At 35.0% G+C, this 23,279-nt stretch overlaps 2 protein-coding genes across 3 annotated transcripts in view; one reads left to right on the top strand and one right to left on the bottom strand.

The window, feature by feature from the left end:
- The window catches only part of LOC114244349 (furin-like protease 2), a 282,788-nt gene extending 273,462 nt beyond the window's left edge, over nucleotides 1-9,326 (bottom strand). Inside the window, exon 1 of the mRNA XM_028176131.2 lies at nucleotides 9,044-9,326. The gene's annotated coding sequence lies outside the window, so the exon portion shown is untranslated. The remainder of the gene's footprint in view (nucleotides 1-9,043) is intronic.
- Nucleotides 9,327-9,741: 415 nt separating this feature from the next.
- Nucleotides 9,742-21,515, top strand: Scamp (secretory carrier membrane protein). 2 transcript variants are annotated; one of them, XM_028172364.2, is made up of 8 exons: nucleotides 9,742-9,944; nucleotides 10,033-10,134; nucleotides 11,685-11,813; nucleotides 15,717-15,921; nucleotides 16,840-17,098; nucleotides 18,630-18,747; nucleotides 20,273-20,431; nucleotides 21,005-21,515. In XM_028172364.2, exons 1-7 carry the CDS (start codon nucleotides 9,888-9,890, stop codon nucleotides 20,426-20,428), a joined length of 1,026 nt encoding a protein of 341 aa, XP_028028165.1. In that variant the 5' UTR covers nucleotides 9,742-9,887; the 3' UTR covers nucleotides 20,429-20,431; nucleotides 21,005-21,515. The 2 variants fall into 2 exon arrangements, with proteins under 2 accessions (XP_028028165.1, XP_089592629.1); XM_089736503.1 differs by having other exon boundaries at nucleotides 20,273-20,421.
- The last annotated feature ends 1,764 nt before the right edge of the window (nucleotides 21,516-23,279 follow it).

A 23,279-nucleotide genomic window follows, 5' to 3' on the forward strand; every position in this document is an offset into this window, starting at 1 on the left:
ATCAATAAAGAAAATATTACACACACTACATACCATGTATTTGACGCATACACGCATTCTATTCATTGTCAAACTTTTGTTCTTGACGTCTGTTGTCAAATTGAGAAAAGAATATGGTTTGTCTTTGTTAATATTTTTTATAGTGTAGTCTTGGCGAAATTTGTGATTATAGAACTATAAAATACAATCATAATAGTGTACAAACTTACAATTCCAATAAATCATAGTCGAATTTCGACTACTGCGGGACCTCTAGTTAATAATAAATCGATGAGTGATGCCGAACACAAACATACAATAAAAGTAAATTAGGACAATTTGAAACGTATTACCATCGCGAGACCATCAAACGAAACGAGTCGAGATAGCCACGGGGCATCGGACATAATAAGAGTCAATAAAACCGAAGTATGACAAGTTTGTGGATCCATCACCATTACTACGTAATACTCGCTATGAACGACGAATTTATTATCCGACTCGGATACGTACAGATTTAACGGAATGAGATATTAGTCAATGTCAAGGTAACAAAGAACCCCCCAGACGAACGAAACGAGAAAATTAAAGTAAGAGAAACGAATACAGCGGAACAATTCCTATTGACTGATGTATTGTCGGGAAAATAGAAAATCGAAATGGCCTCGTACAAGCGGCTCGTTCATATTTATTTTCTGTCAATTTAGAAGACGAGTTATTGTTTTTATTTTTAAAGCATACACCGGTGGCCGAGTACACGGTCTAGCTGTTCCTTAATTACCGGGGCCCGTAAACGAAACATCATAAATACCGAAAGTCACTTTAAGACATGTGGTTTAATCCCGATTTTGCAGGATAGCTGTCGGAGCACCATGGTTCCTCAGGAACGTGGATCTCCATGATGACCTGGAACTTGACTCAGTCAGTAAGTATCTACAGTCGGCATCATTGCGCCACTTTGAGAAGGCGGCACGACATGAGAACCCTCTTGTCGTGATCGCTGGAAACTACATACCCGATCCTGCGGACAGAATGGAAAGCAGTCGTCGTCGCCCAAAGCACCTCATTACGGATCCTCCTGATCCACTAACGGTGCTTTTAAGTACCTTAAGCACCGGTCATCGTTCTCGTCGAAACCGTCGCTTGCGACGAAGGGCTCGACGAGCGAATTAACCTATAGACACAGCCCACTAAGTTTCTTGCCGAATCTTCTCAGTGGGTCGCATTTCCGATCCGGTGGTAGATTCTGCAAAGCACTGCTCTTGCTAGGGTCAGTGTTAGCATCACTCCGGTTTGAGCTCCGTGAGCTCACCTACTAGTTAAGGTTACGCTGAAATAGCCTCTCAAGGCTATCAGCTTAAGTAGGGAGAAAAAAGACATGTGGTGACATCTAACAGTTTGGCCAACCTCTACTGGGGGGCTTGTGTGATCGGGATATTCAAGAGCTAATTTTTACATCGGTTCATACGCTAACACCGGGCACCTTATCGTTTAAGCGCAGACAACTTCTAAATGTACATATGGGCGTGATATCTCGATCATCATCATCATCGTCAGCCGACAGTCGTCTACTGCTGGAGATAGGCCTCTCCAAACTTACACAACTGAGCCCGATCTTAAGCTCCCCTGATCCATTTCTTTCTAACCACCCATTAGTATTGACCTATAACTACAAAACAACCGTGACATATAAATCAGAACAATGAAAAACGTTTTTTTCTTCTTTTAAATAAATAACCAAAGCGTCTCCAGTGGCAATATCCAGCGAAGCCTTAAAAAATAAACATTAACACTAAATAATTAATGCTTTCGACTATAACAATACACATAGCAACGACGAATAAATAGCACATTAATTTGAAGACAACTCTAATCAGTAGATTATTATAAGATTAGACCATATGAATTATTAATTAATACCTAATAACACACATAAACGTATACGAAGATTGTATTGTATTATTTATTTTTATTTAGACAATGTAAAAATTTAATCACAAGAAAAAATGAGGTTAAATAATCAACAGGCAAACACACAAGGTTGTTTAATTATTAATTACAAAGAACCAGTGTCCTCTATTCACGGCCGTTGAACAAACTACAATAATTAGTAGTATTATTTACAAACCCTATTTTAAAATAGCACTTGATCGCTATCAATTAATATTTAATACTAGAGGACCCGCATTAGTCGAAATTCGACTATAATTAATTGGAATTGTAAATTTGTACACTATTATTATTGTATTTTATACTTCTATAATCACAAATTTCGCCAAGACTACACTATAAAAAAATATTAATACAGACAAACAATATTTAATCTATTCTCAATTTGACCACAGACGTCAAGAACAAAAGTTTGACAATAAATAGTATGAATGCGTGTGAGCGTCAAATACATGGTATGTAGTGTGGGTAATGGTTTCTTTATAGATTTAATATATCTTTTATGCATTATATAAAAAAAATATGAGCATTGTACACTTCTCTATATTCTCTATAAGTGTGGAAAATTTCATAACCCTCCGTCCGCGCAATTTTCGTAAAAAGGGATACAAAGTTTTTGCTTCACGTATTAATATATAAATACTCGTCGGCGCGACGGTACGTTTACGTTAAAACTCTAAAGTTTTCATTGGAAATTTTCATACGTCATTACTAATTTAGTTCCTAAAGCCGCAGATTTGGACAGTCGTACAAAAAAATGTCACGAAGATACATTATGTAATGAATGCCATCCTTCATTACCATTACTATACTCTCTCAAATCGACCGAATCGCAAGATTCGGACCTGTAAATACAATGTTGTACATCTCTCATTTGTTTTTTTAATCTGCTCTTAGCGTCATCAATAGCAATGACGTCAGAGCTAATGACGGCACGCTAATTTGAAAACAATGCATAGCAATGACGTCAGAGCTAATGACGGCACGCTAATTTGAAAACAATCTAGTGCATTCCGTCCTTATATTTAATAACCGACCTATAAAGATCCGATAACTCAAATATGAATAACACCAAAAGTGTTCATTTCAGCTTTTTTAATGTCAGTAATACTAGTACGCGACCGTGGCCACCATTAGCTCCTACTTCATCCTATTAATTGAACTGTAACAGATAACAGCATCTACTCTTCGTTTTTTTTCTCCTCCCTGAAATTTTCCGGTCCGCCCTTAAGTTCCCAAAAGCTTAGTGCTTAAGTGTAGTAATACTGGTATAGTACTTAATGGTAAATCAGGTAGCCGGCCGTATTCTAAAATGGCAATTAAAAAAAATGATGGAGCGAACTGTAATCCAACACAACCGTGCCGGATTAAAAACTACCGACCTACAATTACGTTGTAGTGAGAATGAATTTAATTTATATCAAATAGATTACGTTTAAAAGACAATTGCTATTGCGAGTCCGATGTCAGAAAAAAAACCAACCTTGATTTCTAAACACGAGACAGCAAAAGTTTATTATGAGCGGAGTATTTTAAATGACAATCGACAAGGTCAAACGTTCTCTTCGTCCTATAATTTCCCGGTAACTATTTACCACACATCCGGGTTTCAACTAAATCATTTTATAATTCAAAACTCTCTGTATTGTTATCCGTAAGCCCGTGGTGCTACCACCATATCTATTTTTACCAAGCTGTATTGTACGAAGCGCCATTGATCGAGGTTTGACAGCTATGGCAGTCGCGTACAATTGAGACTTCAGTATCTCAAAGTAAATGCCGCATTCACATTGTGACTTCTATGGCCTCCGGTAATTGGTTAATACCAAATGAACCGTGTAGATCTCTTCACCTCAATAGACAACTATTGTTTTTTCATGCTGCATTCAAAATGTTGCTAAAAACTCAATATTACGAATAGAATTTACTATTACTAATATCATCTATACTAATATATAAATCTACAGTGGTTTTTACGGATGTTCCGTTATAACTACTGAATCATACATGCGATTGACTTGAAACTTGGTATCCATGTAGAAAATACATGTATTTAATGGATAGGCTAATATTTATGTGAGTGTTGGACTCCCTAATAATACTGACAATAAATAATAATGTTAATTTTAAATGCCAAGCGAAGCGGGCGAGTACGGCTAGTAGTATCTAAAGCTACAGCCATTAGGCGACTAAATAAAAATATTTTATATAGACGAGCAAATGTGAAAAGAATTCTGAATAATCAGGGCGACCTTTCGACCTTCCAAACCATTCGATACGCTGTACGACCGGATCACCGACGTAATTAAGTACTCGACATATTATTTAGCTGAATAGCAGAATTGTTTTACGCCTGGAACCGACACGAAACACAGTCACGGTGACGCCGCACTAGCCGTTTATCGACAAAGTTGGCCTATACAAGTGCACTCGCCTGGAAAGTTCGAGGCTCTTTTACGTAATGCGGCCCACATAACGCATTTTCGCGCCGATTCATTACGCTCCAGGCGACAGTAAAACTGACCTACTGAATTACTGATCTTCGTCTCCAACTAGTGATACTCATTTTTACTGTAAAACTTTTGTCTGTGTTCGTGTACTGAAAGTGGAAACTCGATTTGGTCGACTCATAAAACTGACGAAATTTTTGATTTTTCTTTTTTATGTTTCTAAGTTATCTAAAAATTTAATAAACTAAATCAAAGCGAAGTAATTTATAGCCCACTGAGTTTCTCGCCGGATCTTTTCAGTGGGTCGCGTTTCCGATCCGGTAGTAGATTCTGCGAAGCACGGCTCTTGCTAGGGTTCGTGTTAGCATCGTCGTCAGGTTTGAGCCCTGTGAGCTCACCTACTAGTTACGGTTACGCTGGAATAGCCTCTCTAGGCTACCAGCATAGGAAAAAAAAAAGTTATTTATTAATATCACTTATAAGCTACCATTAATGCTTTTCAAATCGTTATTGTATATTTTATTAGATTATCGTCTTACATTTGTTATTACGGGCCGCTATCAGAACTTTACGATTTACTTTGAATTACCATAATTCATTATGAATTTTAATACCAAATACTAAATTCTTTCACTGTGCGCAATCCAAGAAAAATTGGTTCAGTTTTTTGGGCTTCTAGATGGTGACTGGGAAAGTAGAAGGAAAACGTCCTAGAGGCCGGAGCCCCAAACGTTGGTCCGACCCGATCTCCGAGCAAACCAGCGGACCACTTAGCGCTGCACTACACCAGGCAACTGACCGGAACCGATGGAGGCTGACAGTAGACAAGCTAAAACGGAGTCACGATCCTCAGCAATGAGGGAGCGATGGAGAAGAAGAAGAAGAAGAGAATAATCAAAATCATAATCGAACTTGAAATCACGACGATACCTTAGATGTGCCAAAAAAAAAAAATATTTGTACATTACTGTTGAAGATTTAAATTTCTATGACATCTGGCAACAAAATCGATTCCATCTCACGAGGATAGAGCCCCGTGAGCTCAGCTACTCGTTCGCTGAGTCTAGTATACCCTTCGAGATCACTATAATATATAGCAAAAAAAAAATCACCATCCCTTCTGAGTATTAGGAATAGAAGGAGCCATATCCTTCCTACCATAAAATTATTTTAAAGCTTCGATTGAAAAAAATTGTTAATATTTTCATATGATTTTTTTATGATTGAGGGATTGCTGGTGGTTCGGCGACCTTTCCAGTTTCACCAGGACATGTGGGCGAGCAAGCGCTCAGCCAGGAGGGGTGAGATTTGGTAACAGCTGCCCGAGCGTCTCCAAAGGAGACCTAAAAACTCATTGTCATATATCGTCTTTTCGCAATAAAGGGTACAATTTCCAAAAATATTCGAAACTAGCGACCCGCCCTCGCTTCGCTTCGGAAACATTAAAACACACATGAAACCAAAAAAAAAAATAAAAATAAAAATAAAAAAAAGTAGCCTATGTTCATCAGGGACAATGTCGGTTTCTAATGGAAAAAGAATTTTTCAAATCGGTCCAGTAGTTTCGGAGCCTATTCGAAACAAACAAACAAACAAATCTTTCCTCTTTATAATATTATATTAGTATAGAGTATAGAAGTATAGATTGAGTTAATATGCGAAATCATTTGGTATCACCAGTATTTTTCTAATAAATACTGTCAAAATGGCGTAGTTTAGATTTAATTATTTTTTTTAGTTTACCTATGTTTTGACTACTATTAACAATATTAATACATCATTTTATCTTACTTTAAAAGACAGACAATGTAACTGGTAAAAAATAAAAAATAAACGTTGCAAAGATGATTACTATTAAAAATATCACATGTTAAAACTTAAACCTTTAAAACAGTCTCCTGTAAAATTAGTAAGTTTTGAGATTATACAGTTTTAATGCGAGAAGACGATATTTTAACTACAAATTTATATGGCAACTTTCAGTTCTACTATCCTGGGAATACTTGAATCCTAGTTAGCAAAAATAAACTAAGTAGATGGCGTGATAAAAAGACCATTAAACACATTTATCTAGAGTATAGTATTGATATTAATTAACGTTTCGATCAGTTTTATAAAAGCCTACTACATGTTTTTTTTTCTCTTCAGATTTAGTCACTGATATATTTTATTCTTCTTTCTCTTTTTCGACTTCCTTCAAATAGATTTAAGTCTTTCTATCTAGATGTGGTAGTGGCCTTCTTAGTCGCCATAATGGTTTTATTAATTACATGCACGATAGACATAAGTCCAGTTGTTTCTTTACCTAACTACCGTTTCATTATAATGATATGTTATACTTACCTAGATGACGTTAATATAATTACTAAGTTCATTCGATTGTTACTTTATATAGATTATCCACATTTGCAGACCGACGTACGTACCTAATAATTGAAAGACGAGGTTTTAGCTTGAGTGTATTGAATTTTTTTTTTTCTTTATTTCATCATAAAACTCCACGACCCACCGGATTTAAGCGGTTGCACTCCATAATGAATGCCACCGCAGTCTTTAATACATATTATTCAATTGGCCTTTAAATAGCGACTGCTCTGCCCATCAACCAGAATGCATTAGTGCTTCGGGACAGAATTCGGCAGAATCGTGCTACAAAGCAAGACCACAAAAAACCTCTCACGGAATAATCGATCGCCTTAAAAATATAACTGCTATTATTTTGTTGTCGGCATTCTTATTTTAGTATTTCAAGTTATCTGTAATACGAAAAGCGTTTCACACACTATATGAAAATAACAACAATCGTGATGAATATTTTTTCCGAAAATATGTATGCGACCTTTAAAAATCAGTGCGAAATAGTTTTCGGATAAAACGTTTCCATAATCGAAAAAGAATCGCAAACTTTAATTATTGGCATGCGCAATACGTCTGTTCCACAAGAGCCGAAAAATTTAAACATACAACAAAGTAACTGACTGAATCAGAATAGTACCTATAATGATTGCGTACAATTATACACGATTTTGGACAATAGCCCGGCATATTATGCGCATACGATATGAGTTCGTGATATCGTAATTAAAAGGTTGGTATAGTAATTTTTTTCTACATCGTGAACAATGAAATATTTTATGAATAGCACAAAGAACGATCTAGTATAAACAATGTTAAGAACAATAGATATTCTTTTAAAATAAATTTTTGATACGACGATCTTGTATGAAGATTTTCGTGACATGAGGCTAAAATCGATTTCTTTTTCGCTTCATGGACTCGTGACGGTTTTTAGCGCTTAAAATTAGTGTGGTCGTGGCGCCAAACAATGCGCAGTTTTTCCAAAAAGACATTATCTATCGCTTGAAAGCAATGGATCAAAAAACAACATTAGTCTATAAATTAAGACTTTCTTTAAAGTATGTTTGCCAATATTATGTTGGAATTTGGCAAAAATCACTGACACCTCATATTTACGCTCATTTTATGCATAAAACGTAATACATTATTACCCTTTTGTTGTTATTGATTTTTTTCATTCAATAAGGAAAAAAAAACGGAATATGTTTATTACCAGTAACATTAAATATAGCAAAAAAGTCAAATAGGTTGACAGGACTAAAAAGTTATGTTTTATCTTTTCCTATTATTCAATGCTTTCTAACTAGGATAGTGTTACCAAAGTTATTCTTATAACACACTTAAAATTTTACTTTATTCACTGTTTTTTTTTTATCTTTGACGTTATTCTTCCGCATAATATAACATGAATAAATTATTGCATAAACTGCTCAGAGCATCTGTGATTCATAATTAAAATTTATGTAATATAAAAATATTCACTTTCGTTATATCCGTTATAATAATATGTGTTTTCAGTTTTCCAGTCATATGTAAGTGGTAGTACAGTAAGTAGATATATAGCACATAACAGTTATTTAAATCAGTCATTGCTATCATTTTCATTACTTATTATTCATTCTAACTTATAGTTGGATGTGGTGAAATAATGATAATTAGGCAAGTTACGATGACCCCTGACAATATTATCAGTTCTGATAGTATATTGACATCTTTAATATTCTAACTGTAATTTAAACTTCAATTCGATAACATATTATTTAGTTTTATTATTAGTATTATTGTATTATTTATGTAATAAACTATATTTGGATTTAAATGTTAATGCTCTTGAAATATAATTGATCAGATTATTGAAATTATTAATACCTACCCTCTGTAAATTAAAATATTCTGGGAAATAATTTTATACATTATTTTAGGTTTATAAAGAACTAAATACAAAACTGGTAACCATATAAAAAAATACGATGTCGTAAGACCGGTACAGATTGCTCAGAAGTCACTTCCTTGATACCAAGAGCAAACAACTTTCGCTGGTGAGTGACGGGAGCGCGGGCGCAGCTCGCCAGCACGCGCCTTCACGACACCGCCGAAACATTATCAACACCCGCATGAACTCTTCACTGGTCAATTACATCTACTTTGTAGTTACGCAAGCCTCCGGAATAGTTAGCAATGCAATCATTCAGGCCATCATAATGTAAATAAAAACTCGTCCGTAGGTTAATTTTTTATGTACTAAATATTCCCATAACAATTATGTACATTGTGAGTAACGTACTCCAACGTAAAAAAAATCTTACCGTTTTGTTTATAGCCACTGAATCCCAAACAAAATAAAACTGTCACTCACACGTTTTTACACTAATATTCACCTCTTGACATACGACATTGTTCAAAGAAAATCAGCGGAACTTACGTACGTATTTCACCATTAAAATTCGATACAAAAGCCACTGTATAAAAACAATAGGACACAACAAAAGTTGTTAAAACCGATCGCAAAATAATGATAGTACAAAACGTAAACAGTCTACCTACTTTGACAGAACCAGCCGACAAACTGACGTCTGACACTAGACTCGTGATTGCCATTTGCCAAATGCTAAAATCACTTTCACCTTCAGTGTACAATCAGATCTATTCTTACCTTGACAGAAACATTTATTGAAAGAAAGATATCTTGCCATGAGTAATGGTAAATAAAATTTAACAAGGCCATTGCACTTCTTTTTACGGAATTTGAATTTTTTTCTTTATTTTGATTAAAAAAAAAAAAAAAAACTTATATTTGCCTACGAGAACCACAGTAATTTAAGAATGTTTTGCGCAAACATATGCATTTTATTTTAAAATAAGACTTCGATAATGCTTTCCTTTGGCGAAAATACATGTTTTTTTTTTATCAAATATAATATTTATGAACTATTTCGTAGTTTCTAAATTGAAAATTGGATTTTCACACTTTTCTTTTTTTATCTGACAACACTGTCTGATGTCTGTCACTTTTCGTCATCATCAGTGATCTGTCATCCTATTTTGATTGTCTGTTTTTAGTGTAAAAATACTGTAGAGAAATAATTAAAACTTTCCTTTGTGTTGGTGATACATTGAAAACTAAATAATAGTGCCGAAAACTTATTAAGGATGTCTAAATTTGAAGACAATCCGTTTAGTGACCCAACCATAGACAATCCTTTTGCAGTACGTATAATATTATGTTCGGTAAATGAAATATTAAAGAAATGAGTTGTTTCGATTGAAATGACTATATTTCTGTTATGTTTCGTAGGACCCGTCGGTTCAGCAAGTTGCACGGAGTACAAACAATGCTACACGTGGTTTAGAAGACTACAATCCTTTCGACGGCCAACAAAATGTTAATCAAGCCACGGTAACCGATCTTATTAGTCATGATTATTGATATTCTTGTAGGTGGTAGCTTAGCGGCAAACAAACGGGACTGACCTCTTAGAAGCGCACGTCGGAACTTGTTAATATTAATGAGACAGAAACCTTGAATAAGACAAAATGAAAGACTGAACGTAAAAAAATATTTAATAAAATCTAGTAAGCAAATACGTCTAGAATAATACAAGAATAGAGATGAATATAATATTTACTAATAAGTACTTTAATACTTTTAGTTTGACAAACTTATTAAAATTAAAATCCGCTTGAATTTATTCATTTGTGCTTCATTCCATAGTGGTTTCTAAAAAAACAAGCTGCTTAAAAATCTTTCAATAATTTTTGAACAAAAAGAATATTAAAACCAGCCAAAGAAGAGGGGGGACATGCTCTTTAAAAAAAGACAATAAACATTTCCAATAATAATATAATAGTATTTGTTATATTCAAAATTCTTATATTTACCTTCAAAAATTTTAATTATATCTATTTGATATATTAGATGTATTTGATGGTATAGTTGGTTGAGAACAAGGACAAAAATAGAATAAAATTTAGGTGCTTGAAATTTCAAGTCAGTGGGATCATGGTATAAAATTAGTATCCTGGATCTCTTTGAAAAATTATAGTTAGAAATATATTTTAAAATATGGAAATTGTATTTAACCAAATAAATCTTTGATCATGATTAGTTCTAGATCAGATACAAAAATGTTGCAAATTTCTCACTTGGGAAGAAGTGGTTAACAGAGCCCATCGCCATTGAAAAATTATTTCAGCCACTTAACTATAAAAATCAAAGTCATTGTATTCTAAAATTGTTTGTCTCATCTTTTAAACTGGAATGATTTACAGTGATATAATAGAAAAACAAAATATACTATGGTACAAAACATGTCCATATGAGTTCATTAGACTTCCGCCAATTATTCTGTGAAACTATAAACTTTGTAGTTGCCTATTGAAAAGATATATCTCTTCACTGTTAATGTTATCTAGCTTTAAAATTCGGAAAAAACTGTGATATTATCAGAGAGCACTTCAAATGTATGACTATATATTTTATATACCAACTTCAAATATGTGTTGAATGCAATTAGTAATTTAATGTTAGTAGTCTACCTATCTTTGCTAAAACTTCCAAACTATAGCTGGAATGAACAGGAAGAATACTTGAATGGTCGATTACCACTTGGAACAGTCTTTGTTCTCTTGTCTTATATGAGAACGGTCGGTTCGTTCCTTGTCGTCTATTATGTGTCTGTCTTTAAGGAAGTCAAAAAACGTACTGCTTGCCGCCAGTCATGTACGCCCTCGTTCCATTTCGTTTCGAATTCTTGTCAAGTCTCTGTCTTAGTCTGTGTCTATGTCTAGTCGTTGTAGTTCTAATGTCCTGTCAAAGAGGTTGCACGCCACAACAATACTGCAAAATAGCTCAAAGGTTAGCTTATGAGGAAGAGTATAGAGAGGAGTATAATTCTAATTTTTTAACATTGTCATAAGTTAATTTTGTAATTTTTTCATTATCTTCAGCCTCAGCAACAGCAACCAGCACAACCGGCAATCATGCAGGCTGTGTCACCACCAGCCAGCAGCCAGTACACAAGACCCGCACAGCAGGCTTCAGCGCCTCCACCAAATTTCACAACTGCTGATTTTCAGGTATGTCTATACTAATATATAATAAATCTACAGTAGTTTTTACGGATGTTCCATTATAACTACTTAACCATGCATCCATTTGACTTGAAACTTGGTATCTATGTAGAAAATACATGTACTTAATGGATAGGCTAATATTTAAATGATTGTTAGACTCCCTACACCAGTTGCAGGGGCGTTAATGATGAGAATCTTTGTGGGGGTGAGAAATAATAATGTTAATTTTAAATGCCCAGCGAAGCAGTCGGGTACAGCTATATTATATAAACTTAAACAAAGCTCTGATTGGTTAAGGTTGTAGTCATGTTTCCTTAGTTAAAGGATCGGTATGGGATCTTATGGGATCTCTATATGATATTCAACAAAATATTTGATCAAATCAAAATAATTCAAAATAAATTGTATTGACATCAGTATTTTGTCAATTACTGTAAAACTGTGTTCAAATGACTGTATTGATATGACTAAAGTTATATCTAGTTTTGTGATTAACTAAAAATTAACTACAAAAATGCATTAGATAACACCTTATCTTGCAAATACAAAACTATTTCATTGTTAATTTCTGTTTAGTAAGAATGAGTATAAGATAATCAAATTACACTTTACTTATTATATATTAAAATAAAATAAAATATAAATTTACTAATAGTTAGTTTGGATGATTAAATCTGAAACCAAAATTACAAAAAATGATTTTTGATTTTTTTTTTTGCTTAGAGGGTGAACGCGCTCACAGCTAACCTGGTTGTTAAGTGGTTACTGAAGCCTATAGACATCTACAACGTAAATGCGCCACCCACCTTGAGATATAAGTTCTAAGGTCTCAAGTATAGTTAGAACGGCTGCCCCACCCTTCAAACCGAAACGCATTACTTCTACATGGCTGAAATAGGCAGGTTGGTGGTACCTACCCCTGCCGACTCACAAGAGGTCCTAACACCAGTAAGCCACCAAAAAAGCTGACAAAACAAAAAAAAAACCGAAAACTTCATTACATGTCCAAGAGAAGCTACTAATCCTTGGCATTGGTTTCATGATATATGTAATGTACTTCCTAAAACTATGGTGGTGCCATACTTTGCTTGATTCTTAATGTTAATGAGCAAAATGAAAGTACATTATTGTTTAAAAATAATAATAATATATTCAATTTTGTCCTAGTAATTGCCTTGAATGAAGTTCAAGTATCCCATTCATATCGGAGATTCTTTGATTGTAACCAATTCATTAATTAAATTAGTCATAGTATTTTTTTTTATTTTTATCATTAAATTATTAGTCTTACTGGTGACAGTAGGGCTTGTTCCGTCCTGATAATTACTATGGCGAAGAACTATTCTGAATCTTAAGCAGAGCTTTGATTTCACTACCATGTATATCTGGTACAAAACTGAACTATACTTAACATCGGTATAAAAAATCTCCCTGTTGTACAGTCATTTTCTAAAATTAGCCTAATTTACATAATGCATATAGACTAAAATATATAACATAATATTTATTTACTAAATTAAGCACTAATAGTCTGGTTGTATTATAGAGATAATTGTAGTTTGTAGTGCAACATAGGACGAAGACAAATGGCAGATGTCCCCCCATTGGTTTTTCAACATAAGAGGGGGTATTACAACCGTTTCCGAATTAAAAATGAATAATAATATAATAAGAAAATCATCATAAAGTGAACGACGTACAGTATTAATTTACAAAACAATCCATAAAACCATTTTAATGAGTTCACAAAATTGTGGACCGTAATGTAAGGCGAAGACAGCTTGCCGACGCCACTGCATTCCATCTAAACCAGTGCTTCCCAACGTGGGGCCTTCGCTCCCCAAGGGGGCTATTTGATAATTAAGGAGAGCAATCGCACTAAATTAATATAGAAAATCTGTATTAAAATTATTTTGAATTTGAATTTCTATTTTTCCGTATACGTTTTGAAATATTATTTACTGTGTTTTGATAACAATTTCAGTAATTTCTTCCTTAAACTTATTATTTATTAAGTGAACAAATCAATTTATTTCGCGCGTCACTTTATTTGTATTTCATTGAGTTTTACGCGTAAATAGTAAATTTAAATATCTGAAAAAATTTAACGGTTGCAATACACTCAAAACGCGCATTTCACGCATCTATTGTTTTCTTTGGTTTCTTCAAAGTGTACGTTAAAGAAGTGGATTACAATTTGAATATTGTGATGAATCACAAACTGGTTCTTTTTTTAATTTTTTTGTTGCTTAGATGGGTGGACGAGATCACAGCCCACCTGGTGTTAAGTGGTTACTGAAGCCCATAGACATCCACAACGTAAATGCGCCACCCACCTTGAGATATAAGTTCTAAGGTCTCAAGTAAGTTACAACGGCTGCCCCACCCTTCAAACCGAAACGCATTACTGCTTCACGGCAGAAATAGGCAGGGTGGTGGTACCCACCCGCGCGGACTCACAACAGGTCCTACCACCAGTAAAATTCGTAGTCATCGTTTCCGGAAACACTCTATGTAGGAACATGAAAAGTTTGCACTGCACAAGCTACATAGTTTTTCATTTGATGTACAATTATATTTAATTTTAATTTGATATGATCTGAGATAGTGGAATTTTAGTAACGTGACGCTCTTGCTGTTGTTTCAAAAAAACTTGATGTTGCTCACGGAATTACAAAAACGTTATAATTTTATTGTAATGCTGGATAAGACTTACGGTTTTTTAATTTTTATGCAAAAAAAAATACAAGATGTCGCATTAAATATGAGACACTTAAATCAATGCTCGTTGAAATATAAATCGTTCTAATATAAATATGGCACTGCAACAATAATATCGCTAACTTAAGCACTATATAGCCCCTACCATCATATATTAAATGGCTGCCACGAAGCATTGATGCCTTCCGGTTTGAAGGGCAGGTCAGCCGTCATCGCAGTAAAATTAATATTCATTTCCTTCACACAAACAGATGGCCCACCCATGATGGCAAGTGGTCGACCACATTTCACGAAAGCACCCTCAAGTTTTACAACAAGAAATTGAATCTAAGACAAATTATTTAATTACTGATAAAAGAAATAGGACATCAACATGATTAAAACTTCTCTCTTACAGTTAATCTTGCTTTATTTATGGTCATTAAATTATTTCTGACATTTCGAGCAATTAACAGTTTTCGTCAGCACAGTCGACTAAGATCTTTTACGTCGATATTTGAATATTGTGCTGGAAATTTGTAAATTGAACCGTAACCAACCGTGTACCAACATTTTGGGCCGAAAATAAAATCAGTATTTTCATTTAGAAAATTCCACTTCTTGGCTCGAGCCGCCAAGACTTAATAGTCTTCATTGTGTTCAGCATGTCACTAATACGCACTTTTGCTTTTTTTTTTCAAACCGCACCAAGGAGTTAAAGGTAAACACCTCAATCCTATAGAATTCACTGAAAGCTTTTATCAGTACTTGTCATTTTTATCTTTGATCGATGGTATCTTTGTATGTTTTTGTAAACAATAAATGCGTATAAAAATAAAACGTACTATTAAATTAAATTACGGTTTGGAGTATATGCAGTTCATAGAAAAATCATTTTAGTATTAGTTTTTACCTAAAATATAGTTCATTAGAAAACACAATATTTGTTTGTGCATTATTATTAATCAAACATAAGTACGAAAAGTATAAAACTGCAACATTCATTATCTTTAGAATTATTCTAACAAGGTAATAACGAGAATTGGTCGACGCTCGTAAAATGAGCGCGTAGGAATCATTTCCCGCTTCAAATGACGCGTCCCGTATTTAAGATCTAGAGATGTACATTTAGCACGCCTCTGTTTGTATTCTTATTATTTCTATAGTGTAGTGTTATTGTTAAAAATGTCTGCTGACGAACTGCAGAGGCGACAAGAGGAGCTAGAACGAAAGGCTGAGGAGTTGGCGCGGCGGGAAGCGGAACTCCGCGCGGGGTCGGCTGGTCGCCACAATAACTGGCCGCCCCTCCCGGGCTTCTGTCCCATACAGCCGTGCTTCTACCAGGATATCAACGTCGACATACCACTCGAGTTCCAGAGGATCGTCCGCCATCTATACCATTTGTGGATGTGTACGTATTATGCCTAATTTAGGTTGGTTTTAGGTAATGTGACCATACGTCCCGATTTGGGCGGGACAGTCCCGCTGTGCCCAGTGAGGTCGACATAGTTCTGCTTTTGCAAACAGAACATACGATAAATTCAATGCAACATAGAGCTAGAAGGGTTTAAATGGGCTAATTTAACAAAAGAGGTACATATTATTACAGAGTACTATTTTGTGTTATTCTATCTTCTGTAAGAAAATAGTTGTAAAGCACTAAATACTTTTTTTATTATATAATTCCGCAGAGGTCCCGCTTTGACAAAAAAAATTAATGGTCACGTTAGTTTTAGGTTATAGATGCGCTATGTCCTACAATAATAACCTAATAACGCGATGAAAACATGGAAATGAGATTTTCCGTGACCGTCTTGTAAATATACTTTGTTATCTCAAGCACCTCAAAAAAAGATTTCATGTTATCAATTATCACGTGTAAACGAGAACACACTTCTGAAACGCGTGACGTAGGTCAAGTATTGTAGATGAGCTATACAATAATAATGTTTATACCATAATTTTAATAATTTTTTTATTGCTTAGATGGGTGGACGAGCTCACAGCCCAACAGCACAACATAAATGCGCCACCCACCCTTAAATATAAGTTCTAAGGCCTCAGTATAGTTACAACGGCTACCCCACCCTTCAAACCGAAACGCATTACTGTTTCACGTCAGAAATGGGCAAGGCGGTGGTATCTACCCGCGCGGACTCACAAGAGGTCTCTGAAGTACTCGATTTGTAAACTAATAACTCTTTCATTCGTTTTTGGTTTTCGTACCCTTAACACGATCGACGGTCTTAGGGAATGTTGAATGTGATATTAGTTCGTGCTTGCTTGTAATATGGAAATATTTTTATTAATTAACATATTTCGTTTTCAGTCTACGCGCTCGTCTTAGCTCTGAACATAGTCGGTGGGATGTCCATACTGTTCTCGGGCGGTGGCTTCACGACCTTCGGCCTCTCCATACTGTATTTCGTCCTGTTCACACCGTTCAGCTTCGTGTGCTGGTACCGACCGATATACAAGGCGTTCCGGAGCGACTCCTCGTTCAATTTCATGGTCTTCTTCTTCATATTCCTGTTCCAGATCATAATAACTGTGGTACAGTCGATCGGATTCAGCGACGGTGGTTCTTGGTGAGCTATTTTTAATGAATGAATGATTTATTTTATTTCAGACAACAAGTCCATACGTGTACGTTGGAACGTACGTTAAAATTAACAAAACCAATCAAATAAAAAAGATACATTTATTAAAAATAATTATCAGTTGAATACATTTCAAATATTCCATTCAACTGATACTTACTTCGAACCAACCATTATTATTATTATTATTTAGTCCGCAAGTTAATATTAATACGCGCATTTATACGAAGCATTCGATTTTATTAATTAACTAGCGACCCGCCCTCGCTTCGCTTCGGAAACATTAAATTTTATTATTGATAGGCGAAGCTCGCCATGTTGCGCGCGGTACGACAATAACTGCGGATGACGCCGCGGGGCGAAGCTAGTCTAAAAAAAATAGCCTAAGTTACTCCTTATATCATCAGCTACCTATCAGTGAAAGTCTCGTCAAAATCGGTCCAGCCGTTCCAGAGATTAGCCGGAACAAACAGACAGACAGACAAAAATTGTAAAAAATGCTATTTTGGTGTATGTACCGTATGTAGTAAAAAGAGGTCATTTCAATACGACAAACAGACACTCTAATTTCATTTATATGTATAGATTTTGCATAGCACGCAATGTAATAAAGAAAATCAGCTGATTAATAAGGTGAATGACCTCGTGTGATGATTAAAAGAAATGCGTTATTTGGCGAACACATTTTTTTGTCTTTAAGAAATCGATACAATAATCTACAGACCGTATAGTTTGAAGTGGTCACTCCGGATGTAAAGTATTCTTTTTTACTACATCGTTCGATCTAGTTGAATAGTAAATTATTTATAATAGTATGTAAAATTGTATCAATACATTTGCGATATTCATTTTCAAAGGCGACACGAATATTTGTGACATTCATAATCGATATTATTATACAATAATCAAATACATTATATAAATATAGATGTAAACATCGGGGAGGTAAAAGTTATTTTGTTGTGTAACAGGAAAAAACTTCAGTTTACCTGTTTATCTATTTATACTTGCGACAAAAATTAACTGTTGCCATCTTAGAACTTTAAAGTAGAATGAGGAAAAAAATGTAATGGTTAATAATTACTTTTATTCCGCAGTTCGCTCTAAATTAAGGAAGCTTACTTGGAGCTTTGAGCTTTTTTATGTTGAAGTGTTTTGATAGTTTATTTTTTATTTTTTTATTGCTTAGATGGATGGACGAGCTCACAGCCCACCTGGTGTTAAATGGTTACTGGAGTCCATAGACATCTATAACGTAAATGCGCCACCCACCTTGACATATAAGTTCTAAGGTCTCAAGTATAGTTACAACGGCTGCTCCACGCTTCAAACCGAAACGCATTACTGCTTCTCGGCAGAAATAGGCGGGGCGTTGGTATCTACCTGCGCGGACACACAAGAGGTCCTACCACAAGTGGGTGGTTGGACCTCTCATCGTGACAAAATGTTTTTTTTTTCATTTTCTGTATGCTTGGTGTAAGATTTTTTTCTCTCTAATTAATGTTTTTATGTTCAACAGCGGCCTGATCACAAGTATCAGTCAGTTCAAAACTAACATAGCCGTTGGCATCATCACGCTGATGGTGACCATAGGCTTCATCACCTGCGTTGTCGCTGACGTAATGCTGTTGGCTAAAGTAAGCATTTATTTATTACACTTCATGTAAAATTTACATCGGCGGACTTAATGTCTAAAGCCTTTAATACCAGTCAACCAAAGGTAGTGCAGAGTAAATAGTAGTAGACATTTAAATAGGCAACTTGAGTTAAATTACGAAAGAAATGTGCGTATTACCTTGATAATCTGCCAATGTGTCTGTAGTACTAAAATAAACAGTTGGTTACGTTACCATTCTGATGAAATGTTCAAATATTTCTGAATTTCGTCTTTTGTGACGTCATAGTTCAGTAAACTACTGAGCTGGCGCTATGACCCCGAAGTGGGTCTTGGCCTCCGACAATAAACTTTGCCATTCATCCCGGCGCTGCGCAACACCTTGCCAGTCCGACACTTGGAGCTCCCGTAAATTTCCTTCCACAGCGTCACACCAGCGGTACTTGGGCCTCCCTACATAGTTCAGTAAAGTTTTCAGTTAATTGTTCAACTTTGAAAGGTAAAGTGTCTACATAATTCTAGTGTAATTAGAGCTATCACCTAGAATAGGTAGGAAAAAATAGATTAAATTGCCTCGTTTTGCGAACCTAGCATAACCCTTCGATGTTACTAGAAAAGGTTAGAAAAAAAAGCTCAAGTCTATAGTAAGCGCCAGTGTGGATCTTGTGGTCTCTTGTGGCTCTGGCAATAGTCTGTTAGCACAACAATACGCTTCCAGGCTTCATTCGAGTTGAACGTGATCTCATCAAATTGAAACGAAGTTTGACTGTATTCTTTTGTATTTATTTTTATACTAGTTTATACCACGTTTTAAGTCAGTACAAACACGTACCTAACCTTCATTGTCGCAATGAACCAAAGGGAAATGGGGGTGAAGGAAAATGAGCGCTATTCGATTTATTAATTTTGAACAGCATTCGATCCTCCCTTTGCCTTATTCGTTTTTTGTTTTTGTTTATATTTTCTTTTATTAAAATTTAGTTTAGTGAAAGGCAATAAATGATTTTGTTCTTATTATTATTTTCTTTTTTTAATTTTAATTTCTCAAATTGCGCTGTTTTTAATTTTAATTTCTCAGCTTGCGTTGGTAGTATTTTAGTGGCATTTATGGACTCGGTCAAGGACTTGGGCTTGGCTAATTAAATGTGTTCTACTATTTCATGATGTGGTTGATCTATTTGCAGAATCTTTCTTACGATTCTCCACTTGTTTAATATAGCAGCTTTTTGAAGAAGCATGTAACTGTTAGGTTTCAGGTCAAGGAGGTATTACTATTATTATTATGTGTATTATAATCACTGCCTCGCCTGAGAAGACGGCAGGACACAGTCCGGCGAGGTGGGCAACAATCGGCCTTAGCGTTAGGGACTTTTGGGCGAGAAACCGGCGAACTATACGGGCATTGTCCAGCAAGACTGCTTTTTGCATTTGGGCCACCGCCGACTTTTTGTTGAGACTTGTTATTATTATTCAGAAGCAGACCGAAGATTTGTTTTGGTTTTCTGGTTATTTGAAAACGATTGACGAAGAATGTTCGTTTCGGGCAGGTGCACCGCATCTACAGGTCGACGGGCGCGTCGCTGGCCAAGGCGCAGGCCGAGTTCACGACCGAGATCCTGCGCAACCAGCACGTGCAGACCGCCGCCTCCGACGCCGCCGCCGCCGCCGTCAACGCGCAGCTCGCCGGCGCCAACCGGTACTAAACGGTAACTCGACCTCTCCCTACATCGCCACTCGCTCGGCTATGCGGGCTTAAAGTAATCCCCACCCTCAGCAGAAATGTAGTAATCAAATTATAACGGATAGTTATTTTCAATGGCCCTGAAACCCGTTCATTTGTTTGTATCATTGAGGCTAAAAATCGTAGAGATAGGTAGTGATTAAAGAAGTTTTAGGTGACATTAAAAATTAGTCATCTTGCGAGGTTAACGTGTCCGCCAGCTGTTTTGTTTTAGCTTATGCATTCACCAAATATGAACTTGCAACTACTTTAAGTACTAAGCTATGATTTCTTTTTTATTGCTTAGTTGGGTGGAAAGGCTCACGGCCCACTTAGTGTTGAGCGGCTACCGAAGCCCATAGACATCTACAACGTAAATGCGCCACCCACCTTGAGTCATAAGTTCTAAGGTCTCAAGTATAGTTACAACGGCTGCCCCACCCTTCGAACCGAAACGCATTACTGCTTCACGCCAGAAATAGGCAGGATGGTGGTACCTACCCGTGCGGACTCACAAGAGGTCCTACCACCATACATACAAACCATATTTGTTTCCCAGGTAAAAAAGAATGGAAAATTCAAAATCGAAGAACAATTCGTGTGAACGAAGACTTTAATAATTGACTATAATTATGACAACCTTCTTTCAATAAGGATGGACAGCTCGAACACTTAATTTATGAAACACAATAACACTTTAAAACACGTAAAATACTTGAACGGCAACATTGTTATTACTTGGCTGTGCAATCCCTATTGTAAAAGTAATACAAACATTATTTTATTGTTATTTGTAATTCGTTTTTTATTCTTGACGAAATGTTAAGGTTACTCCAGCAATTATAGATAAGATTTTATTAAATACTATTATATATATAAACTGAAAATATTTATGAACGGCTGCAGTAAGTTAGTAAGATATTGTGCAACCTATGTACTTAGAAATATTTCATTTGGCGCATTTTTTTCATATTTTAATGTCATCTTTTAAAGCGCATTTATTCAACGTTCGATTATTATTAGACTATTACCGGACGAGACGAGAGCTTACAAAATATGCTTTAAGAAAATAATATCCAATAAACACCCAAGGCTTTTAATACTTTTATATTTATTGTATCGATTACATGTACCAATTGAATTTTAGCAGGCTCAATATTTGCATATCTATATTTTTGTGTCCCTATACTGTTTAATGCTAAATTATAATTTGTGATGTGGAGTTCGAAACCATTAGCGATTTTTAAAACTAAACTTTTAGATGTGTCTAACATTCCAAAGTGTATATAAATTATTAACGTCTCTAATTTAGTAGTAAATTGTATTCTCGATGTACATTAAAATATATATATATATATATATATACATAGTTAATTACCGTTAATCTGAATAATCCTTCTTGCCCTTCACTGAGACTTAGATGCACAATACTATAATGTATATGTATAGTAATTAGGATATGAGCATATTCTTAAAACTAGTCAACCGACTAAACAGCTTTCTGAGCCAATATTAATCTGCTTTTAAATTGTTTCATCGTCGCGACGTACAATTAGTGCGTCATCTTAATTAAGATTCATTACGTAATCTGGGCCTAGTTTAATGTAAATTATTTAACAGACCGTCCTTACCCAGAATAAATGGTAAGCGAAGGAATGTAGTTTTTATCAGAATGTTTAAACTGTTTTGTAACAATTAAGTAATGTTATGAACTTATGATTAATAATAAATATAGTTTCAGAATATCTGTTTTACTTTGAAACCTTTATTGATATTAATATGAAAGAAATGTAGAAACTTATAAGAACTTTTTCATTACTAGCATTCTTTAGTTAGGTCAGTTTCATTTAATTTGAATGAAGGTCTCTAGTACTAGGAAATTCTTACGGCGTCTTTCCATCTTTAAGTGCTCGTTTATTTAAAAATAATTCATTTAGGCCTTGTCCGCACAGCGATATTTCACCGCGTGATTTTTTCTCGTAATTCTGTTTCACATTTAATATTATAGGAGTATCCGCACTGGCGGTAAAAAAATCGCGCGGGAAGAAAATCTGTGACTTGATGCAAATTGAACGCGAAGCGGTGCGATTTATTTCCGCTCGAATATTTTGTACCGTATAAAGTAAGTATGGCTATGTTCGCACTGTGGAATAAAATTCACGCGTTTCGCTCAGCCGTGCAACGTCACAATTGAAAAGATGTCGCGCGCTTCTTCTCCCGCCCGATCGGCGGCCGTGCAACAAAATGATGGGATTGATGTGAAGCAACTAACTTTTTGCCAATGATGTTATAGTAAAAAGAGGTAGATACGTTATATTAGTACTAATACGATAGGTGAATGAAGTTAGCCCCTCAAAAAAATTTTTTTTTCCTATTTTATACTTATTTTCTATTAATTCGTTTGTTCATCATTTGTTCATGATTGTTCACTGTTAATAATTGTTTGTTCAGCATTTATTTATTTAAAAAAAAAAAATATATATATACCTACAAGTTAGCCCCTCTAATGCAATTTTTAATATTTTTTCATCCTTAATGACTCGTAAATATTCATTTTCGATTGTTCTTATACAAAACACGTTTGTTCTCTTTCGAAATTACTCGTTTTTTGTTTAATTTACTATTTTTATTAGTTGAATAAACGTATGCAAAATATGTGTACTGCGCATGCGTCAACTATAATGCCTAATCTTTCTACGCGGTTTTAATCGTGAAAAAAAAAAAAACAAATATAAATCCTGAAGGAGCAATTAATTGGTATACAGTTTAATTAAAAAAATTAAAAAATAAATAAATGAAATTATGTGCATTGGCGTTAAGATAGACCAAATACA

This window comes from Bombyx mandarina, chromosome 21 (assembly GCF_030267445.1).
Source record: "Bombyx mandarina strain Sakado chromosome 21, ASM3026744v2".
Classification (NCBI taxonomy): Eukaryota; Metazoa; Arthropoda; class Insecta; order Lepidoptera; family Bombycidae; genus Bombyx; species Bombyx mandarina.